Source organism: Protobothrops mucrosquamatus, unplaced genomic scaffold (assembly GCF_001527695.2).
Source record: "Protobothrops mucrosquamatus isolate PMUCROS unplaced genomic scaffold, P.Mucros_1.0 scaffold95, whole genome shotgun sequence".
Lineage (NCBI taxonomy): Eukaryota > Metazoa > Chordata > Lepidosauria > Squamata > Viperidae > Protobothrops > Protobothrops mucrosquamatus.
The window spans coordinates 1,409,044-1,433,408 of NW_015386470.1; the positions used below are offsets into that span (position 1 = coordinate 1,409,044).

General features: G+C 35.6%; 2 protein-coding genes across 2 annotated transcripts; one reads left to right on the top strand and one right to left on the bottom strand.

Annotated features, from left to right (window-relative positions):
- Positions 1–1,325: 1,325 nt before the first annotated feature.
- Positions 1,326–18,680, top strand: EFCAB14 (EF-hand calcium binding domain 14). Its single transcript, XM_015812552.1, has 11 exons — positions 1,326–1,603; positions 2,823–2,971; positions 5,375–5,520; positions 5,834–5,932; positions 7,068–7,178; positions 7,906–8,007; positions 8,991–9,182; positions 9,283–9,363; positions 10,800–10,905; positions 11,783–11,914; positions 14,520–18,680. The coding sequence occupies exons 1-11, from the start codon at positions 1,371–1,373 to the stop codon at positions 14,693–14,695; spliced, it is 1,527 nt and encodes a 508-aa protein (XP_015668038.1). The 5' UTR covers positions 1,326–1,370; the 3' UTR covers positions 14,696–18,680.
- Positions 18,681–18,887: 207 nt separating this feature from the next.
- TEX38 (testis expressed 38) lies at positions 18,888–20,508 on the bottom strand. Its single transcript, XM_029283449.1, has 2 exons — positions 20,441–20,508; positions 18,888–19,745 (listed from the first exon to the last, which is right to left on the bottom strand). Exons 1-2 carry the CDS (start codon positions 20,506–20,508, stop codon positions 19,226–19,228), a joined length of 588 nt encoding a protein of 195 aa, XP_029139282.1. The 3' UTR covers positions 18,888–19,225.
- Positions 20,509–24,365: the final 3,857 nt, after the last annotated feature.

Genomic DNA, 24,365 nt, shown 5'->3' on the forward strand with positions numbered 1-24,365 from the left:
AGAGTTAAAGGACTAGAATGGATGACTAGATGTATTAAATGGAATGTTTAAAGATTAAACATATTTTCAATTATGGTTAAAAAGAATAAGACATTTAGGAAATAAATACATATTAGCTTAGGAGGGATATATATTTTAAGTAGTATGTTATTTTTTAATGTTTCTTTACTCTTTTCTTTCTTTTTTTTCTATTGTTTTATCTATTTTTAAGAAATGTAAAAGTGTGAGATGGTTCATATGTAAAAATAGAGTTAAATTCTTAAATGTAATTAATTTTTGAGAAAATCTTAACCAGTAAGAATATCTAGAATTTGGTGGGAGAAACAAATTAAAATAAGAACTGTAACAGGATCTATGATAAGGCAACCAAAATGATTGGATAGAAAAGAAATATTATATTGATGTGATTATTTTTAGGACTATTGGGGAAAAAATTATATATTTGTTATCTATCAAAACAATAAGAATTGTATTAACTCAATGTTTGCAAAAGAGGATATTTTGGGAAGAGGAAATCAATTAAAACTATTGTGTGGATTATGGATTATAGAAATCAATTGTTAGTGATTGTTTTACAAATGTAGCCCAGACAACACAGTGTTCCCAATTATTGATTTATGTTTTAAAAAAAATCAATAAAATATATTACAAAAAAAGAGACTTTTTTGCCTATTTTTTCTATGCTGTTTGACTTTTTTCTCCCCCTATAGTCAGTAGGTCCTTTTTTCCATCCTAAGTAATTAATGACATTTAAAGCAGAGTCGTTGATTCGACGCCATTTCATCAATATGATCTATTCAATAATCTTGGCAAGTTAAGTATCATTCTAATTCAGTCTATTTATCTCTATTAGTCCTTGCCCTTTAATTGGTTAATTTATTTATACGCCCCGCTGCGGACGGGTATTAACTGGTTCCCCGGATGTAAAAGTCACTAGCCAATGAACACAAAGGGCTAATACAGCCCAGTAGGGAAGAAGGCAGACCGAAGAAAAACAATTCTTCTATCCAATAGCAGTAGGGGATACTGATAGGTTCTCGCACATGAGCAAAATCCTCCAATCGGTGTCTTCGGTACTAGCAACGAATAGTTTCGGCCCCTGTTGGTCGGTGAGGTGCAAGAGGAAGCGATGTTCTTCCTACTGCCATGGCTTGGGCTCTTGAGGCGGCAGCTACCTCCGGCGGGGAGAAGAATCGGTCACAACGGCGTCACCGAAGCCTAAGAGACCCGCGCCGGCCCTCTTGAGACTCCCGTCTGGGAGGTGAACGTCGGAAACGCTGAAGCTGGCGAGCCGGGGCCCCGAGTTAGGAGCCCCTCCTGCGTTGCGGAGCTCGGCTCCCCAGAGCCTTGCTCCGGCTCAGCAGAAGAGGATGAAAAAGCGCAAGGAGCTGAACGCGCTCATAGGCCTCGGCGGTGGAAACGGCGACCGGGGAAGCGGAAGCGGCGGAGGCGGCCGGCGCAAAAAGAAGCATCCCAGGAAAGGCTCCGCCTCGGGTCATCGATTGCTCCGCACCGAGTCTGCCGAGAGTAGCACCAGCAGCTCCTCTGACCCGGATTACGGGGACAGATTCGGGCTGCCGGGCGCCCGCGCCCGCTTTTCTAAGTGAGATCCGGATAATCCAGGAGAAGGGAGGAAGCAGGGTGGATGCAGGGTATGGGAACCGAGGATGGTCTGTGTGGTCAGGAGGTTTAGGGATAGAAAGGGACGTGGCGCTTCATGGGGAGGGAAGAGACACCGAACGGCTTTCGGGTTATAATTGACTCGGAATTTTGAAGAAGCCGAGTTAACAGGTGTTGAGAAGGAAGGTTGCATTTGGAATGAGTGTAAGTCAGAAAATATAGTGATTGGAATAGCAATATTATTAATAGCCTTCAATGATAGCTGCTTTGGATTGATAGTACTTATAATGGTAACACATTTGGAGAACATCAATTTGCTGAACACAACTGGAACTGAAAACGATTGCTGCTGGGGTATGACTACAGTCTCACAGCAACACACTTTGTAGAATTAGCTTTCCCTGAAATAGTAACTTTAGGTGTGTTACTTATATAACTTGTCTTGGTGTTCTTGCACTAGGCTTAATGATGCAGGTATGAGGAAGAATGATACTGTCATTCTCTCTGCTTGAGTATTATCAGTTTGCAGAGATTGTACTGTTAACTTGATTCCTTAATAAGATTTTAGTTGCAGTAATACATAAACATATCAAAGCATGATCTGGTTTTATTAGCGTTTGTTGTACATTTGTTTCTCCTTTGTAATATATCTATAAATGTTCCTGTGGGATAAGGTACTTTTTTCCTAGTACTTTTGTTTAACATATTTAACTTTGTAATTCTATCTTAGGCTTGATGTAGAATAACACTAATTATTCTGCTCTGACTTCTATGAAAATTGTATATGCTTCAGTCTTATCACCCTTTTTTTAAGCTAAAGTGTCCCAAATATTGTAGCCTTTTCTTATATACGGTAGATGTTTAATCTCCTTGATTATTTTGGTTGGCCTATTATGGTTTTGCTTTTTTTTTAGCTCTGTTATATTTTTCAAGTACAGTTACTAAGTTTAGTATTTGGAAATACTAAGTATTTCAGATGCAGACACGCCGTATATTTATATGAGGACAATACAATATTGGCAGTTTCATTTTTATTCCTAATTTTTCATAGCATGGAATCTGCCTTTTTTCATATTTGGTATTGTACAAGTATATAGAGTTAAAAAGCCCCATTGCTTCCAACATTGAATTTAGCAAGGTATCAGTTTAGTGTAATATTTAGCTCTGTTAGCAAATAATGATTTGGAACATTTTTAATGTAGGGGTGACTACCTGCGATGCTGCAAACTCTGCTACCCGTTATGTGCTTTTGTCATCTTGGCTGCTTGTGTGGTGGCATGTGTTGGATTGGTATGGATGCAAGTTGCTCTCAAAGAAGATCTGGATGGATTAAAGGAAAGATTTAGAACCAGTAAGTTCGAATTTCAAATATTTGCCATTTCTATAATGTACAGAGAAGAAATTAGCATATAGCTTGCCTTTAGCTAGCATGCATTATGGGGCAAAATTATATATTCCCATTTTCTTAAGAATATTTTACTGCTTTAGATGGTTCTCATTGGCTGGAGGTGCTTAAACAGAGATCAGATGGCCACCTATCACAGATGTTGTAATAGTACATTCCTTTACTGCGCAGGGAGGTGGACTATTGATCTCCCAAGGTCCTTTTCATTCTTTTTTAATTTCAAAGTCCAATCAGAAAAGATGTTGATTACATCAATCCAAAGGTCCAAAAAGCACAAGCTTTCAATATCTTCATCAGGCAATATATTAAAACACAGAGGTGGCGGGTGAAAGAGAAGAAGGAAAAAATTGACAATACAGGTAGTCCTCGACTTACAAGAGTTCATCTAGTGACCGCCCAAAGTTTCAACGGCACTGAAAAAAATTACTTATGACCATTTTTCACAGTTAGGACCTTTCCAGCCAATGAGAACCATCTAAAGCAGTTTATTCAACTGTTGAACTGCTGTTGGAATCTTAGTAATGCCGTTTATACTTAAGAAAACAATTTTCCTCCCTATAGGGGGTTGGTGGATTATATCATACTTAATCATAAGAATTCAATGGCACAAACATAAATGTTCTTATTTGTTAGTGCTAGTGTTTCTGATCAATGGCATGGTTAACAGACTTTCCCTTTACTATTAATGCATTTTCTACATGTTAAAAAAATATGTTTTCTTGCACAACTAACCAGAAAATAGAGTTTTAACAATATAGAAAAATAGCCCATGCTTACTAAATGTAATCAAATATTTCTTGGTTAATGTTAAGGTGTATTTAAGACAATTTGATTGCAATATATAATAAAACTTATAATATTTTGATCCTAAATGCTTATCAATTTGCTAGTTTCCAGCAGCCTGCTTCTATTATCAGTGTGCTGGATTTCAGCTTCATTATTACTAGCAAACACCATGTTATATGTCATCGGTTATGGATTAGGAAATTGTAAGTGTACTGGCATAGATAACTACAGTATATACTAGCGGTCCCCAACCTTTTGGGCACCAGGGACTGGTTCCGTGGAGAAAGGTTTTTCCATGGACTGGAGGGGTGTGTGGTTTTGTATGCTGCCTGCATGCTGCACATGGAGCTTACTGGCATGCTGTGGACCAATGCCAATCCACGAACCAGAGGCTGGGACCCCTGGTATACTACTAAAACTCTGATTGTCCCGACCTTTAACTGAGCAAAACGGTGGATCATATAGCAACAGTTTTTGAATTAAAGTGTATCTCAAATGGGCTAACTTACAAAACCCAGAATCTGTGACTCCTGAGGGAATGAAAGTTGGGAAAGATGTGGCTGCTTCAGTCCTACTGGCGGTGCTGCATTCCTGCTATGGTCACACAAGATCTTCATTTTCAATGTCCTGTGAGGGCTTCCCAACCAATCTCACAATTCCTTGCCCCCTCTCCCATCCAGCAGCTGGAAAGGAAGGGAGCAGGAATGGAGGAAGGAATTCCCATGCACCCTTCCCAACCCACCCTTCCCCTGATCTGTGTTTTCCCCCATTTGTTCTTCCAACTGGTGCTACCAGACCTGCGTGCCTTCCCTTACCCATGCAGCACCTCTTGCATGCCTCCATGCACTCCCTGCATCATCCTCACCAGTGAGAGGGAGAGAAAGACTTTCCTTATTGGGGAAGCCGGAAGGAAGGAAGGAAGGAAGGAAGGAAGGAAGGAAGGAAGGAAGGAAGGAAGGAAGGTTTTCTGATGCTGCCAACTTCCCACATGGAAACTCGGTGTGGAAGCAGGCAAGAAGTCAGAAGTTGCTCCCACTCCCTTGACTGTTTTACTTATCCATGGTCTCTGTTTCTTTGTTTAGGTAAGGAAATATCTTTGAAACGATGACCTAACAAGCATGGGTTTCTTGTGCTTTTCTATTTTATAAAGAATCGGTACAATAAATGCACTGGGAAGTGTACTTGAGACCTGGAAGAAAATGTTTGTTGTTTGTGTGAATTATACTCTGTTTTTCTACTCTAAGACAAAACAGAATCCCTCCAGAATCTTAAATCTTAAGTATCAAATTAATATCATAATTAACTAGAGATAATTCTTTACATGTTTCTAAGTACAAGACAGTGGAGGCCAAGTGAAATTCCCATAATTTGGGAGCAGTGTAGGAGAACAGGCTCTTCTGTATACTATAGTAATAATAATGGGCTTCTGAGACGGAATATCTCTAAAAGACCTTATGCATATTCATAATGAGAGTCATAGCCTCTTAGATATTCAGAACTAGAGCATAAAAGAAATTACTTACATATTGTCAGATTCATTAAGTATTTAATTTTCTATTTTAGTGGAGTCCAATCAAAAAACTTCATTTCAAGAAATTCCCAGAATGACTGAAGACCTCCTTAACAAAGAAAAGGAATTGGAAAAAATTAAGAATGGAGATTTGGGGATAAACAAAATATGGATAAACATCACTGAAATAAACAAACAGGTAAAGTGAGAAAGCATTTGTTCAAGTAAAGTTGTACCAAAAATAGGGTTAAATAGCACTCTTAATCACTCAATATAGTCAGTTAATATTAAATTCTATTGAACATTTTCTATATTGTGCAATAGAATGTCCAACCTTTGCTTTGTTTACCAATAAAGGGGAATATTTGTAGTTCAGGTTTGTTCCTTTGAGTTAGTCTTCAGTTCTGGTAACTCAACATCAACATATTCATAACATTGTCTTAGGATGAACCTTTACAACAGAAAGGATAAAAACCTGTCCTGTAAAGTTATTCTTTCATTTGTGATTACAGATATCTTTATTGATGTTGGCAGTAAATCATCTCAAAACAAATATTAAATCTGCTTCTGATTTGATTAATCTTCCTGTTACAGTGGAAGAGCTTCAGAAAGTATGTATTATATTTAATACTTTAATATTAATCAACCTTTAGCATTTTTGTGCTATAGATAACTTGACAAGTACAGAGCTTTTCATTATATCTTTCCTTCCTAATAGGAACTATATTTTAATTGTGTTTTTATCCTTCTTTATTTGAAAATGTATGAAGAAAACATAAAAACATATTTGTAAAACTATTGAAATCCTGCTTTCCAGTTAATGTGACTAGACCATGAAAAATGGTATATTTCACCAATGATACAAATGACTTGTAAGAAGAATATAGGTGGCAATTAGTAGTAGTGATTTCAGCGTCTCTGCAGTATTGAGGCCTACTAGTAAAATTGGGCATAACTAATATATTCAGAATTGTTGTTCTTATATGTTTACAGCCAATATTATGTTGGCTTGCCTGGAAGTAAGTTCCTTTTTTTATATGTAAGCTAAGTGCAGTACTACTGACAGGATGTATTTCCAGCACTTTTTATATTTTTCCTATAATCCAGAAAATAATTTTCATCATACTTTGGGATCTTTTTATGAGTACAATTGCTATAAAAGTTTATATCCTATAGTATGCTTTCCTGGGGAGAGTATACTTCTAATTAGTTTTGAAGGTAATGATGCAAATTCTAAATTAATCTGCAGAGTGTTTGCATATTTTTCCAGTAGAATTGATAATACTAGAGGTTTGTGTTTCTAAATACTTTTACAAATATTTGTTTGCATGTTTTTGTCCAAATATGAAAACAGTTTATCGTAGGATGTATCTTTTCTTGCATATCCAAGTCTGATGATGCAGTTAGAATCTTTGTATGTATGTGGCAATATAAACGATCTTGTTACCCTACCACATACACTTTATGTATGCTTTGATGTGGAAATAATTTCAATGGAACAATACAAAGTGACTTATTTTATCCACAGACCTGATTCCATATTCTTCAAATGTGATATAAGTTCCCAGTTAAATATAGCCAAGAAAATAAATTGTTATTCATACTGCAATAAATGAGATTTGTTAATGTACATTCTTTATGTTTAGTGTAACCAATCAAAATAATTCCTCATTGGAGTAAGCACATTCAGTTAATCGATCAATGAATATCTGATGCCAAAAGATTTATTCTTGGTTTTTCTCCTAGAGTGTCGCTACTATAGGTAGCACAGTAACTAGTGTTCATCATGATGTTGAGGCCATGCAAGCAGCAATTGAAGAGCAAAAGAAGACTCTAGAAACTCTCCAAAAAGAAATAGTAAGGATGTATAGACATTTCACAAGAGTACATTCAGTAGCACATCCTATAAGACTTTCAGATTTGGTATGCAATTTAAAAATAAAAGTGGCTGAAGCTTTTTTTTTTACTATTATTTAAACCTCCCTATGATTTTATTAATAAAATTGATATTTATAGTTTACTATTTTAAGTGGAATACATTTTATGTTCTTTTAAGTTTGTTAAACTGTATCGGGTCTTAAAACCAATTTAAATTTGTAAATTCTCTATAATCAGATTTGTAGATATTGATTGTTTATGCAGATGGAAACATTTTAATGCTAACATCACATTTTAGGCAATTAGTTTAGGCCAGTGTTTCTCAACCTTGACAATTTTAAGGCATGTGGACTTCAACTCCCAGAATTCCACAGCCAGCATTGCTGGCTGTGGAATTCTGGGAGTTGAAGTCCACATGCCTTAAAATTGTCAAGGTTGAGAAACACTGGATTTAGGCAGACACTTCACTTTTCTAGCTATATCTCTGCTTCCTATTCTTCCTGCACAAAAACATTACATCCCAATTTAATGTAAAGCAAATGTCAGTATTTTATAGCTGCTCTCAAAAGGCTTACCATCTTATTGTTTTCTTGTCCTTCAATTAATTGCAGAATGTAAAGAACTTGATGTGGAGAGGTGTTATAGTTGATGGGTTATGAATATTCAAATCATAATTGGTTTAAACACATATCTTAATATATTTCAGAATGAACACACAGAAGATGTTAGACAAAAGCATTTACCTACCTTTTCCTCCTCTTCTGTCCCCCAGATAAATGAAAAGAATATGACGAACAGTTGTAAACAGGTGCTGCTTTTTTGCTTTTCAAAGCTTTGGAAATCACTGTTTCAAAATTGTTATGTAAAAATAAAGCCAGGATAGCTTTGCATTGTTATATTCCTTAGTGTTACTTTTGCAGCACAAATGCTGATATTTATAGTGCCTCTAGAATGAAAGTTGTCAGGAAGCTATTGCTCCTGCTTCAAATGCATCTAGTATAATCATTGAGAGTAGTTGCAATATGATAACGATTTAGTTTCCATAAAACTATTATTCAGTGTTGAAAGACTCCAGGTATCTGACAGTTTCTGAATTAGTCCTCCTAACTTCCCATTAGCCACCCAGCATAAGTTGTGTTATAATTGAAATACCAAAAAAAAATATGTACATAAAATTACAATGGCATTATAATAGTTTAATGAATGTGCAGAATCCATAATAGCCACTGAAACTGGCCTGCAGTAGAGAAGAAGTGCATGAGGTAACCTCTAATTCTGCTTCTTTCTTTAACTTATGACTGAGCACATTTTCATTGCTAAGCATGACCATCAAGTGAGTTTTGCCCCATTTTATGACTTTCTTGCCACAGCTGTTAAGTGAATCGCTGTGGTTGTTGTGTTAGTAACACGGTTAGTAAGTGAATCTGGCTTCCCCATTGACTTTGTTTCTCAGGTTGCAAAAGGTGGTCACATGACCCCAGGACACTGCAACTGTCATAAATATATACCAGCTGTTAAGGGGCTGCTGCAAGGTCGTAAGTGTGAAGAACAGGCACAAGTCACGTTTTCCCGTACCGTTGTAACTTTGAACCATCATTAAGCAGGTGATTGTAACTGGAGGACTAATTGTATATTCCTTTGATACACAATTTATTCTGTTGAACTTGAAAAGGCTACATAGAATAAGTTAACAGTGTACTGGATTCATTAAAATTATGTTCTGCTTATTTTCAATAATTTTGTTGCACTGCTTTTATAGTCAAGTAATAAAATTGTTTTTCTGTTAAACAGGATAACCAATATCTACATATCTCTATAGAAGAGATAAACTCTACCCTAATGTTGCATCAGAAATTGAATGATTTAAAATTTTTCAATCTGGATTCAACAGTCACCAACCTAAGTTGCAAAGTTACTTCCTTAGAAAATCACATGTTTGTTGTGAATAAACTGGAAAATAGAAAGAACCTTACCTTTGGTATGGTGAGTGTCTAACAGTTTTAAGAATTAAACACTTGCAATATGTTACTCATGCAGGATAGTAAGCCACAAGCAAACACGTGCATTATACTGTCTCTTGCAGGTGAGTAACCTAACTACCTCGGTAAATATGGAAAGTGAATCAAGAAATGAAACTACTGCTGAAAAAGTAGAAAATATGGAGGTAAGTTTTGGAGAACTATAGTGAAGGTGATTTTTTTTTTTAAGAGCCCCTTTGAATTGTCTTCCTGACTTGGAGGGTAAGAGCAGCAAGGTAACCTACTCAAGTGAAGTGACAGAACAGTTGAGCTTCCTATCCCAAATATATAATTTTTCTCCATCCACATTTTGTAAAAACAAAAATCCTGTGTGAGCTGAAATGTTGAAAAGATTATATCGATTCAGTCTCAGAAAAATAATAAAAAATATAAAAAAAATTAAGGATAAACTATATTGCAATAAATTTACAGTGCTGTGTGCATACAGAATTTACACACACACTTTTTGTTTCTTTATAAATCTACCCACAGAGAAGAAATTCCATTACTGCATTAAAAATCAAATTGGAAGCAAGTGAAATGATATCTTAGCTTTTACAGTGGTTGATATTAAATCTGTAACTGGTCCAAAGCTGACAAAACACAGTATGTAGCTTTGTTTATTTACCCATGTTGAGTTCTGTTTAATTGAAAAGTGTAAAGGAGTATTGAGAACACATTCCTGTGTCTTCTCTGTTGGGGAAAACAAAGCATTTTTTTCAAACATTTCAAAACTTTAGTTATATGGTCCGCAATTTATTGATGTGAGTTTGGCTGTTGTTATTTAATGCTGGAAGTCTATAACTTATACTTTTTAAAAAAAACACTTTAAAATATAATAAAATATTAATCTATGGGACATTAAAACATCATTTCAATTTTCATCTTAGTTCAAAACCTTAGATGTAATATCTTGATTTTAAAAAAAATACATGCTTTTAAAGAACATACATTCACAAGGCAAAATATTCTCAGTTTCCCCTCCCCCCTTCCCCCCCCCAAAAATCAACTTTCTGTTCCTAAGGATAATTCTCATGCTCTAAAACTACTCAGGTTATTTTATGTTGTAACCAATGACTAATTAAAGTAATTAATGAAACCAAGTTTTAGTCACAATTGTTTTAAAGAATATGAGAAACTATACAGTAACATTACAGCAAAAGTTTACACCAGAACTTTAGTTTTAAGATTTGAGGACAGAATGCTAATTTTGTCAATAAAACGGGCTTCACTGTGTATTTATGTCAACCATAGATTGATAAATTCAATGTACAATCATGTAAGACAAGTACAATAGGGAATCATTTTAATTTAGTTCATTCAGCTTCTAGATAGAACTATTACTTGATATGACAATACCTGAAATTAGTTACTCTTCATAGGAATTAAGAGAAAATTCCTGATGGGTTTTGACATTGAGTTCCCTTTACAGTGTAGATAGTTACAGTATTCTTATAGAAAAAACAGTACATAAATATACTTGCTAGAAACATATAAACTACACAGTGTATTTTGTATTAAGTGCAATCAAAGTAAAACAAACAGGGCTTCTTTAGATTTTTTTTTTTTTTGTAATCTACAGAAAATAGAAAATGGAGAATCTCAGGTATCCAAACTAAGGGAAAAGCTGCAGTTGATTAATGCTCTGTCAAGCAAATCAGATAGTGAACGATCTGATGCACTTAAAGGTAAACATGTTGTTTTGCATATTGTATTAGAATATCAAGCTAATTTCATTTAATCATACTTTAATTACTAACTTACTTTAACAAATTGTTATCTGTTTCCAAATGCATATCTGAAGCATGGAGATCTACTGGCTAGCATTTGAATTCAAGCTTCTGAACTAAACCTTTTAGTTGTCGTATTTCATAGAATTAAACATCATTTCAGAATTTATATGTTAGTCAGTTTCCACTCGGACTCACCATGAAAGATCATCTGGAGACTGTAGCTGGAGTAGAATGCAACTGACCAGAGCTGCCTGGTATAATCACATAATACAATTCCGCATGATCTGTATTGATGGCCACTTGGTTTACAGGTGCTTGTTTTCACTTTTAAAATCCTACATGGTTTGGAGTTGGATTTCTTAAAGAGTATCTACTCCAGAGGGAGTCTAGGTAGACCTGCTGAGGGTCGCCATTTATCATGAGATACAATAGGATGGAACTTACAGTGGATATAGAACGTCTACATACCCCTGTTAAAATGCCAGGCTTTTGAGATGTAAAAAAATCACACCAAGATTAATCACTTTAGATTTTTTTTACCCTTAATCTAACATATAAACTGTATAATTCAATTGAAAAACAAACTGAAATTGATTATCTGATTAAAAAAACAAGTAATAGTTCTGGTCTTCAAATCTCCAGAAGGCAGTCAGTCTATATGTTTATTATTTACTTTAGTATGAGTAGAAATAGAATATATTTGAAATCTGCTAAGATTGCTTTTGACTGCTTTATACCATCTAAATAAAGTCCCCCTCCCCCACCTGGATGCATAATATTTACTGTTCTCAAATAAGAAAAAATATATAACTACTGTAAAATTACTTGACAGTAGAAAATTCACAGAGCATCACTTCAGAGCCTACAAAACTTCCAAGAATTTCTTCAAGATCACTTGGCAATAATTTTGAGGGAAGTCGACACCCAAGAAGTTTGTCCTTACCTGGAATATCCAACATAGAAGGTAAAGTTGAATTTTTAGACATGAAATCACCCCATGTTTTGTGTGCAAAGGATTCTGGAAATTAATAAATTTGGATCTAGATATCAAAGTTTTCTTCACAAATTTAAGTTGGGAATCTACATTTAGAAATGGCAAAATGAATGAATGAATGAATGAATCCATATATATATGGATTTATTTATGATGATAAATATTTGTGTATAAATAAGTAAGCAGTGGGGTACCGCAAGGTTCCGTCTTAGGTCCAGTACTCTTCAATATCTTCATCAATGACTTAGACGAGGGAATTGAAGGGGAACTTGTCAAATTTGCAGATGACGCCAAACTGTCAGGAGTAGCCAACACCCCAGAAGACAAACTCAGGATCCAAAAAGATCTTGACAAACTTGAACAATGGCCCCTATCCAACAAAATGAGTTTCACTGTGTAGAAAAGCAAAGTCTTACACTTAGGCAGGAAAAAACAAAGGAACAAATATAGATTGGGCGAGACCTGACTTGGAGGCAGTAACTGTGAGAGGGACCTTGGAGTCCTGGTGGACGATCACTTAATTATGAGCCAGCAGTGTGCAGCAGCAACCAAAAAAGCTAATACAATCCTAGGTTGTATAAACAGAGGCATAGAATCAAGATCACGTGAAGTACTAGTACCACTTTATAAAGCCCTGGTAAGACCACACCTTGAATACTGCAGCCAGTTTTGGTCACCATATCACAAAAAAGATGTTGAGAGTCCGGAAAAAAATCAGAGAAGAGCAACTAAGATGATCAAAGCCCTGGAGACCAAAATGTACAAAGAACGGCTGCGGAACTTGGGTTTGGCCAGTCTAAAGAAAAGAAGAAATAAGGGAGACATGATAGAAGTATTCCAGGATCTGAGGGGCTGCCACAAAGAAGAGGGAGTCACGTTATTCACCAGAGCACTAGAGGGAAGGACGACAAACAATGGTTGGAAACTGATCAAAGAGAGAAGCAACCTGGAATTAAAGAGAAACTTCCTGAAGTGAGGACAATCAACCAGTGGAACAGCTTGCCCCCAGAAATCGTGGGCGCTCCACCACTGGACTAGGGGGCTGGACTAGAAGACCTCCAAGGTCCCTTCCAGCTTCTATTCTATTCCATTCCATTCTTTCAGATGGGACAAATGGCTGCTAGTTTCACGTGGGATAAGCAGGGTTGGGATTATAGAGGTACTTAATCTCATCATCAGTGCAGCTCTCTCTTTGAAGTTACTGTTAGTCATAATAGCTTTGAAAAATGATGTTCATTTAGATCATGTTAGCAAAAAGGGTAAATCTCTGCTTTTGCAGGATCCCCATGTCGTAATTATCCCTTCATTTTCTTAAATATTTTGTATTGGGTTATTGCCATAGGTCAGCGATGGCGAACCTTTTAGAGACCGAGTGCCCAAACTGCAACCCAAAACCCACTTATTTATCGCCGGGTACCAGGTGGGCGTGGTCCACTGGGTGGGCGTGGCTGTGGTGGTCATGGCAGATTGGGTGGGTGTGGCCAAGGTGGGCGTGATCACCTCAGTGTTACTCGGGAGGGACTTCTGTGGGGGCCGGGCAGGGTTGGGGGAGATCCAGGAGGTCTCTATCAGGTGGGGCGGTGGGCAGGAGGTTTGTCCTGCGGGGTGAGGCGAGGCAAGGCAACGCAGGGCAGGGGTGCTATTGTCACAGGGCAAGGTGAGGCAGGGACCGGGGCGGCTGGTGCCTGACACCATCGGCCCCTGCACACAGAGGCCAGCGAGCGCATGGGTGCTGGGATGCATCCGGCCATGTGGGACCTCAGTGAGTTAGCGGGCGGCTGGTTGAAGAAGGACAGTTGCCATCTCCGGGGCATGGCGCGCGTGTCCACAGAGAGAGCTCTGAGTGCCGCCTCTGGCACGCATGCCATAGGTTTGCCACCACTGCCATAGGTTATCCAATTGAAAATATTAAAGTAACAAAAGAAATATTCTGAACATGGCTAAAATGTATAAAAATAATATAAAATGGGTTATTATACTATAGTCTACTCTGAATACCTGAAGCAGATAATCAGCTATATTAAGTCAGTTGACATACATTAATCTTTAGCAATTATCTCTTTCCAAATGTTTAGTGCTGTTCTTGCTAGTTTAATTCATATGTATGGCATATCATTGTTTTGGGGTCAGCTCAGATATAATGATTTTACATAGTTTAGTAAACTAAAAATGAGGTTGCATTCTATTTCATACCATTTCTTTTTCCATAACAAAACAATGTTGACTTTTTTGTGGTTTTTAATAACCATGATAGTTGTAGTTTCATACATATAATGAAAGTAACCTTTGTTTAGTAAGTGTACATTAAACTGCATTTAAAATGTCAATTTACAAAAAAACCCTGCATTTTCTGAATTGCAGATGAATGAGAAACTCTAGTTAAATAATCCATGATAGAAATATCAGTGCTGGCAATAAGGAGTCTTGAGTTTTAGGGATATGATGCTGCTATTATTGGCATAATAAACTTATTTCTTAAGCTAATCACATCGTAACTGACTTATGAAGGTGTTTGGGGTGATTGAATTCAGGAGAGAGTATGAATTATATTTTATAATTTTTTGGGTCCTTGCAGATCTTCAAAATTTATTCAGGACTTCTAGCCAAGGCACTAATGACAAGCTAACATATGAGGACCTGGAAAATCTAGTTGGATCAACAGTGCATGATCGACAGAGTTTTCAGGAGTTTGATGAAGATGGAGATGGAAGATATTCCATATCAGAACTGAAAGTAGCATTGGGTCTATAGTATCTTTTCTTATAAACACAGTATTGAAGGACTACAGTAGCTATGTTTTTTTAAAAAAACCAACTGAATAAGTAAAAGCTTCTTCTAGCACTTTTCCCAGTGATCTGCTAGTCTTTGAAGTTAATTTAGTGTATCAATTGACACCTTTTAAATTTTCTGTTCTTTGGAAAATAGCGAAAAGCGTTTATATTTTTATCCGTTGTAACATAAGATATGTTGATCCCTGAAAGTTTTTCCAACTTTTGAGGCTCTGATCTAGGGGTAAATAGCTATGCCTAAGTGTGTTTATGCAAACAGGGCCTATTAATAGCAAATACATTATTGCGTTGGTTTTGATTCCCACAGAACTAGGGACATTTTATTGTCCTGGATCATGGCCCCAGAATTGCATTACATTGAATTGAATGGTTGTAATGAAAATGATAATTGCACCTTATGACTACACAAAGAATTTTATCTCAGACTTTATTTCCCGTGTAAGGGAAGCTCATCTTCAAGTTAAAATGTGTGTATATAGTGACAGACTTGATTTTATATTTCAAATTTGCCTTAAATTAGCTGCACTTTAGAATAAAATATAAAACTCTGATTTGCAGGATGGGATTCTTCCGTTTGTAAATATTTAAACTAGAATAACTTATACATATTTGGGTCTAATTTGCATTTAAAGTAATCAATTTTCCAGGTTGTATTAAGTAAAAATCGGCAACAGAAAACATTTCTTCTTCCTAGGAATTACACTTGTATGACACTCCTTTCCTATATTTGTTTGTGAATCACTGGAAAGTTTTGTGCTACTTAAAGACTAACATTTATACCAGACTCTAAAGAAGACTTCAGTTCTTGAAATTGAGATAAAGAGACATTCTTAGAAACAGGTTGTAAGAATAATAATTTCTTCTGGTTTTAAATTGATTACAGATTCATTGTTATTTTCAGTTATAATAATTTTATGAAGAAGGATTCCTGCTGGAAACATTGCAATATTTACTTCAGCTTTTCCTATTGTATTGGTGATACTTTATTCAATTAACTTTCCCCAGTTTAACAGAGGATTAAAAGTGGTGTTAATAGTTAGCATAGTTAATATTATCAGTAATTCTGATACTCTCAGAGAAGAATGAGATGATAAGGACCAAATTATATATTACATTAAGTACATTTTTGCGTTTTCACTCTATAGTTTGCTGATTTATTTTAAAATTAATTGCAATGTGAGGTTCAAATGGATTAAGATTGTGGCATGGACCAGCTGTTTTCTCCACACTATAGTTAAATCTGCTTCTTAACTTGCAGTTTGAGAAAGATTTCCACTAGGAGTACAGCATCTTCCTATGTACTCTGGCCTATCAAGATTAGTAAGATTTTGCCTTATTAAAAAACAGATGTGTTTGTGAATGTGAAGTTACTTTTGGTGATGTGGCTTGAGCTATAAGCTTGGAAATTCTAAGCGTTTTAAACTGCTTTTTTTTGGTTATTAAAAAAATCAGGTGTTGTCAGGCAAACAAATGGTAGGATTTTATTTAGTAAATAATCTCAGATAATCATTATTCTCTGTACAAACCAAACACAGCAAGGTTTTCTAATGTGCCATTTTTATTGTAAATCTATTTTAAAATGATATGTTGAATAGAATGCTGTCATAGTTGTTGGCTTTCTTTACAGCTTTTAGTTTAGCAAATTTAAGTTCTCAGGAATCTTCATTGCCCACACAAAATTCAGGCTTCTTGGGAAAATAATGGCAGTGGTTTCTATAAAGTATGGAGCACTGATATACTAGAATACGATGTAAACAGACTCCTTCCAAAAATTTAATGAACAGTTTTTGGAAAACCAGATTCCCTTATCTAGATTATCCAGAATGTAAATTGTTTCCTTAAGTTTGTATGTGATCTATACCCATTAAAGTTCAAAATTCATATTGCAAAGTAACTAAAAACCAGTATTCTTTCAGATAAAATTAGTTTTATATGCTTTGTGTATAAAAACCATTGACCAAATAAAGCAATAACTATTAAATATAGCAGTATTTGTATGTGTGTATGTAATATGATTGTATAGCAAAATATTGAAGGTATTTTTAAAGGTGGCTTGTCATGATCCATATAAAAAGAATGACTTTTAATCTCAGTATTAAGCTAATTATCATGAGCACTTTTAGGGATTGTTTTCAGATACATTTTTGTTGTAACAGAAATCTCACTCCAAAATTTCTGATCTAATTTAGAAGCTGAAGTCATAGTCTTCAACATCTCAATACTGTACCCTAAGAGAAACATTTATTTGAAAACTACCCTACATTAAAGGAATGCTTTCATTAGAAAAAAATACCTAAGATTAATTCATACTGTGTGTTATAGAGCAGGAAGGAAGGTATAAGTAATGACTTGAGCTGATTGATTAGGATCCTTAGCACACCAGCATTTCCCTATTCCTCACATGTGTATGTCACCACTGAGAAAGAAGACATTCATATTAGGCAAATTTAGGAACATGAAGTGGTGAAATGTCTAAACTCTGAAGTGGTATATTTTCCCCATTTGCAAGCTTTTCAGAAAGCTAACTCTTCATGTAACTCTTCATGTAAAATCTTGAAGTAATTCTATCTTGTTTTTGAATATAATTAGAGCCTTCAAAATACATTGCTTGTCTTATGAAGTGTTTCTTCTAATTGGCAATATTTGTGCATTTAGAAGTAAATGTATTTTATCAGGAAAGCAAAATAAATATGGCAGAGTATTATAAATTGGCTCAAATAGCGCATTCTTTGAAATTATTTCAGGGTTAATTAAAAATGTGCACAATAGCTGTACAGCAGAATTGATTTGAAGTTGAATGTGAGCATTCTTCCCAGAGCTGAGCCTGCCTCTTTTGGAAGGTTATTTAAGCAAGAGTAATGGGAATTAGCTAAACCACTGATCAAAATCCTAGCATTTCCCCCATTTTAGCTTCATCCTCCTTAAGGTATAATACTCTTCTGAACTGATGCCACAAGTCATATATCATGTCTGACTATCAGCCATGCTGAGTAGGATAGCTATAAGCTGTAACATATTTTAGAAAAACACAAGATTTGAATATGTTCATGTGGATATTAAGCTACAGAGTTTTTTTTTCAGTGTTCATAGGTGCCCATGAAATGGACTCATCTCTTTATTACGGTAGTAACAGAAGGCTTCAAATGAATGTTGGATTTATAGCACTGCTTCCAATGAATATATTATATAAAAAATAGGTTATTCAGGTATTTCACAATAATAAAATTCCCTGATAAAATTAGGGGCATTCAGAATAGATAGAATAGGGACAGGGTAACGTAATAGTGGAATGTATTGTCTCTTTTGTGATTGCACAAGAAAATATAGTGGCACTTAAAAAGTAAAAATTACTTGATTGCAGAATTCTTTTTTCGTTCAGATAATCACATGAATTAATAAAATTAAAATTTACAAAAAAGGGTAGTTTACTTGTATGGAGAACCATAACATTGTAAAGGAGAAAATTCTTAAAGGTTTTGAAAGATCTAAGCCTGTTTCCCTTGTATGGGAGTGTTGGCTGTACTTAAAAGTGGTACTGCTCTTTATGCTATTAAAAAATGACTCTTGATTTTATATCTCCAAAGTGAACATTGTGTCCTTTTGAATATGAATTAACTAATCAGATCTTTAAAATGTTAAAACAATTTTCTGCTATGAATCATAGTGTTCATCTATGGAACTTGTTCTTTAGGATTTGTATTGGAATCCACTGCACTGAAGGTACACTGGTTTTACATTGTATAAAAGTAATTGATTTGCATTGTCCTACTTAAACTAAGTGAAATGTTTTATAAAATTGGGCCTCACAAATGTGCAAAAGCTCTTATGGAGTAAATTAAAGCTGGATTTAGGTGTGGCATTTGGCACCTATTATGCATTGTGAATGTCAAATCTAAATAAAATAAGTTTGTTTTGGGTGTGATGCTTATTTTATTTCAAGATGCATTTCATCTAGAAAAATATATTACAGGAAAAACTGAAGCGTTCAGCTTTTTCTTACTATTGTTGAAAATTCAGTTCACTTGAAAAAATCCTACTGAGTCCATGGGAGTAGTGTAGTACATGATAAACTGATTTGCAAAAACAGTTGCTGTTCCCAGATTACCTCTTAACAGTAGAAAAAGTTGCTCCAAAGACTTCCATACCATTTGTTTTTTTGATATATGTGGATATTGCTCATATATATTAAAATGTAATTTATTACTAAGGTTAAAAATAGAAGTATGGCCATGTAATATTTAGCTCTTTGGGCAATTGGGATTTTAGAAATCGTGGAAAGAAACACACACTTCGGTTTCATGATACTGTATATAAGGATTGTGAACACAATGTAATTTCTAAAGTGATTTCTTTCTACACTAGTTGTCAAAGGCAAATTGTCTTCCCAGTATTAAAATAGTGCTTGAATGAAAACAGAAATAGTTTGAAACTGATCTTTAATTGAGTTCTAATTGAAACCAGTTAAGAATATTCCCATCCATGACATTGACTGCTAAGCAGAGATCCTGCTACCTATACTGTATGGATCATTTTTCAAGATGGTTGGTTTTAGAGGTAAGCTGAATGGTGAACTTTCTGTTGGAATGGTAGAGCAAGGGTAAGAAGCTGAGTGCGCAAGCAGTGGCGGCAAGTGAGAGAGTGCACAAGCACATGCAACTTCTTGAAATACCGGTTTGTATGGAACTGAATCTGGAAGTGGAGGGGTAGAACTGTCATCGGTCTCCACAATATTCTCACTGGGTAAGAAAATGCTTTGTGGCTCTGGGATGTTATCAGGATTGCAGATGGCTGCATTTGTTCTAGGCTGGGCTTCTTCATCAGCCCTGTGAGCCAAGGCCTGTTGAAAATAAGACTCTGCTTTCAACTGTTTCATCCAGACTTTTGCGCGGCGCTTCTGAAGGATTTGTTTTCGCCATTGAAGGAGCAGCATGCAGGTGAACACCAAGATGTAGCAAAAAGCTAGGCTTCCAAAATACACTGGCAGCAAACCTGTAATTAGGTCATAAAGTGAACTTCAGAAGAGAATTTGGTTATATACGTCATTTGAGTGTTACTATTATTGCATGAGGAGGAAGTTGTGAAACTTTCAAACTGTCAAAAAATCCCCAAAACATCAATAGAATTCTGCTTTGGTTAAAGGATTCACTCACATTTTAAGTTAGAAAGTGTTAGCATGTTAAAACGATCAAGTTCCCTCTCGTCTCTTCTATAAACATTTTCATCAAGGGAAGAATTTGATAGGGAGGTTGGCTTGCTTGGAATTAAAGGATTTAAACTTTGTAATTTGGAAGAATAGCTTAAAGCTGTCTTCTTATACAGTAGCTTTTAGATTTTTTTTAAAAGCAGGTAGCTCTACATCCCAAATCTTCCAGTTCAGATACGATGGTAAGAACTTTAAAATATTTAATTAAAAGCTGCCTTCTGATCTAAAGAATCTAAAAACAATTTATAATACATTATTTTAAAAATAAATTATTCTACCAGTTTGAGAACTGAAGATTTAAAATAGTAGAATTCTACCAAAATAATTAAAAGTCTATAGCCAGCAAAGGTTTAATATCCCAAGCAAAAAGAAAAAAAGAAATTTGGAGCTGGATTAATGCCATGGAAAAGGTCTTGTTCTGTATTTCCTTTTCAATTTATCAGCAAGGCCATCTACAAAAGTATTTGTATAGATACAGTGTCCCTTAAGTGTTGAGGATTTTACCAGTAAAAACCCCCTGAATGGCCCAGAAATAAAGCAATGTCAGAGGACTCGTATAAGAAAGTGCTCATGGTGCACCCTTGGAAACAATTTGGTTGTCCTATTTTATACTAGCTGTATATCCAAACCACACATCAGGGCAGCATCATGTAATGTGCATTGTGCTTATCTGAACACAAGGTAACCATGGGTTATTGGCTGTGTTGTCTTTATATTGGGAAGTGATAGGCACTTCCTATCACAGAAGATTCTCGAAAGGGAGCAGCTTCTAAAGTTATCTAAAGAAAAATATCCTTTCCCCGCACCCAGTCAAAAATCAACTTATCTTTTGACCAATGACTCTGAATTCATGTATTTTAGTAAAAATATACCATATGTGGTTTATTTGATTTTGGCTGAGTATGTTCTGCAGACACAATCATTGTAATTATTTTAATCTATTTGAACTACTGAGCTTTAGTTAAGAGACCGGAGTTAAAACAAACAGGCACAGCATTGTATGTGCACTCTGTTTCAAGTGCTTGCTGCTGGGGTCATTCACCTATCTTTCCAGTAATAAAAAATAAACTTGCTAATAGTTCAGAAAAGATACTGGCCTACTTACCACTAGGAATAATCATCATTTACTGTAAGTTTGGATTTTATCATGCCTTTATTCTAAGAAGATGAAGCTGCTCTCTTTTCAGGAGGAGAAAACCAAATGAGTAGTTGAAATTAATTCTAATGGAAAGGAATAGAAGAGAAAGTCACATTCCAAAGCTTATGATGAGACAATGGTCACCAGGAGACCATACTCGGGGGCCAAGAACATATATTCTACTCACACCCAGTTGAAATCTCTACTCTCCTAGAACATAGGTGAAAGGACTTTTAAGTTAACAAAGCAATACTATACAGAAAAGGAGAGACTTTCTAGAAACCTTTGCCTTCCTTTTCAAGATAAGGAAATGCTTGATTGCCCACACTTCTCTTATGCAATCAAAAAAGCTACAGGCTGACTTTTCTCTGTATGTGTTATTTTTTCTGTGAGAAAGAACTGTTTGTGATGCCTTTCTCCAGATTGTGGTCTATAGAAATATTAACCCCTTTAACTGGAAATTCTGGTAGTTGACTATAAGACTTCCCAAACAAGCCAGATAATTATTTTAGGTCAGGGATCTATAACCTTTTGGTGCTGAGAGCGCATCTGGAATTTAGAGAACAGGTTTAAGGTACCTTTGCAAAAAAACTGCTGGGGAGGATTTATCATTCAGGAGAAGCTACCTATTGGGACATAAATGTCTATGCCTCTATGGAGATTCTCAGTCATCCAGGTCATAGCTGTCTCAAAGATGCTTTTTCCCCCAAAAGGCAACCGGACTGTTTTTTGATGAAGATGTTTGCTTCTCATCCAAGAACTTCATCAGTTGTGACTGGATGGATGTATCTATCCTTCTATCACCCCAACCAGCCAGTCACAATTGATGAAGCTTCTTGAACAGAAGCGAAACATCATCTTTTTCCTCAAAAAACAGTCCAGTTGTCTTTTGAAAAAAAAAAGTACCTTTGAGACATTGGGACATAACTATTTACAAAATGGCTGCTACCTTAATCCCCTTCATAGGATACCTATCTTTATTCTTTTTGTGAGTAAATGGGCATATTTCTGAATAAAGCACTTTTATATCTCTAAAAAAAGTTATGAGAATAAATGGGTATATTTCTGAACAAAGCATTTCATATCTATAAAAAAGGTTATGAGACCCATGTGGTCCTCGGGCACATTTTGAAAAGATGATGATGCTGGAAACCAGGAGTTTATTTTGCAGCACATGAGCTTCACCTGTTAAAAGAATTGTTGAATGTATTTTTTTTCAGGCAGAGCAGAGAGTTTCTAGATGATGCGTTAAGGACCCTGTAGTTAGATTGTAAATTAGAAAAACAATGTGTAAGTTAATATTACAATCCTTCTCTATCCGCCTGATTCATAACCTTCTAGGAGTTCACTTCAGTTGAGAAGAAGACGGACAGGGAACATAAGAAATAGCAGTACTCTGCAAAAATCAGACAATCTGTTATAATAATTTCTACTTTATAATGTGTTATTCCCCAATAGGTGGAAGTGAAGCAATTATATGTGGCCTGAAAGATGCCCTCTGGAGGTGCTCTTACATTTCTTGCATTTGTCAAGTGCTTGTATATGGGCAGGCATGAACATATCCACATAGGTGTACACACATACACATAATAACAGAATATAATTGCTATGCTATTTATTATATTTATACAAGTACTTGAGTTAGAGCAATCAGTAGTCAAAAATCTCTGCATGCTGTCCATCAAAGCAACTGCTATGGAAGATATGCATTCAGCAACACAACAAATATGTTTGTCAGAGCAACTCCTCAAGGAAGCCAATTAAGAAGGATAGCAGCTGATGGTACATTTATTATGTTGTAACATAGAACTAGAGATTTCAATTAACAGACTGTTTTAATTAGAATGCTGTATGTCTACAGTATTGTGCATATAACAAAGACAGATGCTCTTGTTACTAATGAAGTTGCAATCTTTTATCGTGAAAGATTGGAAAAGCAACACAATTTTATATTTCTGTTCCTGTTTCCAACATAATTGTTTTAAGTTGACAGCTATAAAAATTCCCTAGTTTAAATTCAGTGAGTGAAAGTAAAAGGCAAAACTCCTGTCATACTGTGCAGAAAAACATGGAAGGCCCTTGGCAAATACAAGAAGTGAACCTTTGTACTAAATACTGGTAAAGCAAAAAGGGGGGAAAAAACCTCAGGATTTTTTTTTTTTTGCCAGATGGATAAGCAATCCCCCAAAACCTTTTAACTTGAATGAGGTGCACCACCCAGTGTCCAATCTGTAGTGCAACCAGTTTCTAACTGACAACTCCAGAGAACTCTTATTATCCAAAATTACAAATGTTTCAATATTTATGCTGTCAGTCATGTGATTTAAATAATTTTGTGGGGTTTTTTTTGTTATCAGAAATACGAGCACTTTCTCAACATAAAATTTACCATAAGGAATATTCAAGGGCTTTCTCGGATTTCAGTAGCAGACAGGATGCTGAAGCTTTTTCCAGCTCTCAAATTTTGCAACTCACAAGAATTGGCCCCAACAGCAATTGTATTCTTTGATTATCCCTTTGATGAAATCTGGCTGTGTTTCTGTAGATTTCTCTCTGTATGACTACACCATAAAACTTGTAGAAAACCAAAACAACATGAAAGGCTTTTTATGAAACTGAGACATGAAGGAAACAACCAACTCAGTTTCAGAAATATATTCACTTTTTCTATGATAATTGCATTGCTTACTAGGAAGAAGCACAAACTGTAAACTCGGTGAAACATAATTATTTTATGAACTGGTATGTGCAATGATATATTCTGTGTAGCACAGAATAGCAGACTGCAAAAAAAAGAGGGGAAGCCCTCAGCAGCTGAATGATGGATAGAAATTTTAAAATAGGGCTATTACTTTCAAGACATGTTTCTTCTAATACAATTTGCCAGAAATCCACAGAGCAAATGCAGCTCTGTTTTCTTTTCTTTTTTTTATAAAAGTTTTATTGTTTTTTTCCATTTTTTAATACAAAAGCTTAGGACACAACGTGGTGGTCAGAGTGTCAAATCATTCAAAAACGAAGTCATATACATATAGCTCAAATTAATTATAAACAAGCAGCTCTGTTTTCTCAATGATGCCTCGACAGGTGAAAGAAAGCCATCTGGGTGACCTTGGCCAGTCACTCGGCCCTAAGAAGGAGACAATGGCAAACCACTTCCGAAAAACCTTTCCAAGTAGAGGGACTTAGCCAGGCAGCCGCCAGGAGTCAAAAAGTGACTCGAGGGCACAATAAACTTAACGGAGATCAATCATGTTCAACCCGATTTAGCCCTAAACCCCAAATATCGCC

What these genes read in the sequence shown, in the direction of transcription:
- TEX38 (XM_029283449.1), bottom strand. Translation starts at nt 20,508, where the DNA reads ATGAGCACTTTCTTATACGAGTCCTCTGACATTGCTTTATTTCTGGGC. An exon ending in CATTCAGGGGGTTTTTACTG is followed by an intron (nt 19,746 to 20,440) that starts GTAAAATCCTCA and finishes TCTCTTCTGAAG; the next exon opens with TTCACTTTATGACCTAATTA.
- EFCAB14 (XM_015812552.1), top strand. Translation starts at nt 1,371, where the DNA reads ATGAAAAAGCGCAAGGAGCTGAACGCGCTCATAGGCCTCGGCGGTGGA. An exon ending in ACGATCTGATGCACTTAAAG is followed by an intron (nt 10,906 to 11,782) that starts GTAAACATGTTG and finishes ATTACTTGACAG; the next exon opens with TAGAAAATTCACAGAGCATC. An exon ending in TGGAATATCCAACATAGAAG is followed by an intron (nt 11,915 to 14,519) that starts GTAAAGTTGAAT and finishes GGGTCCTTGCAG; the next exon opens with ATCTTCAAAATTTATTCAGG.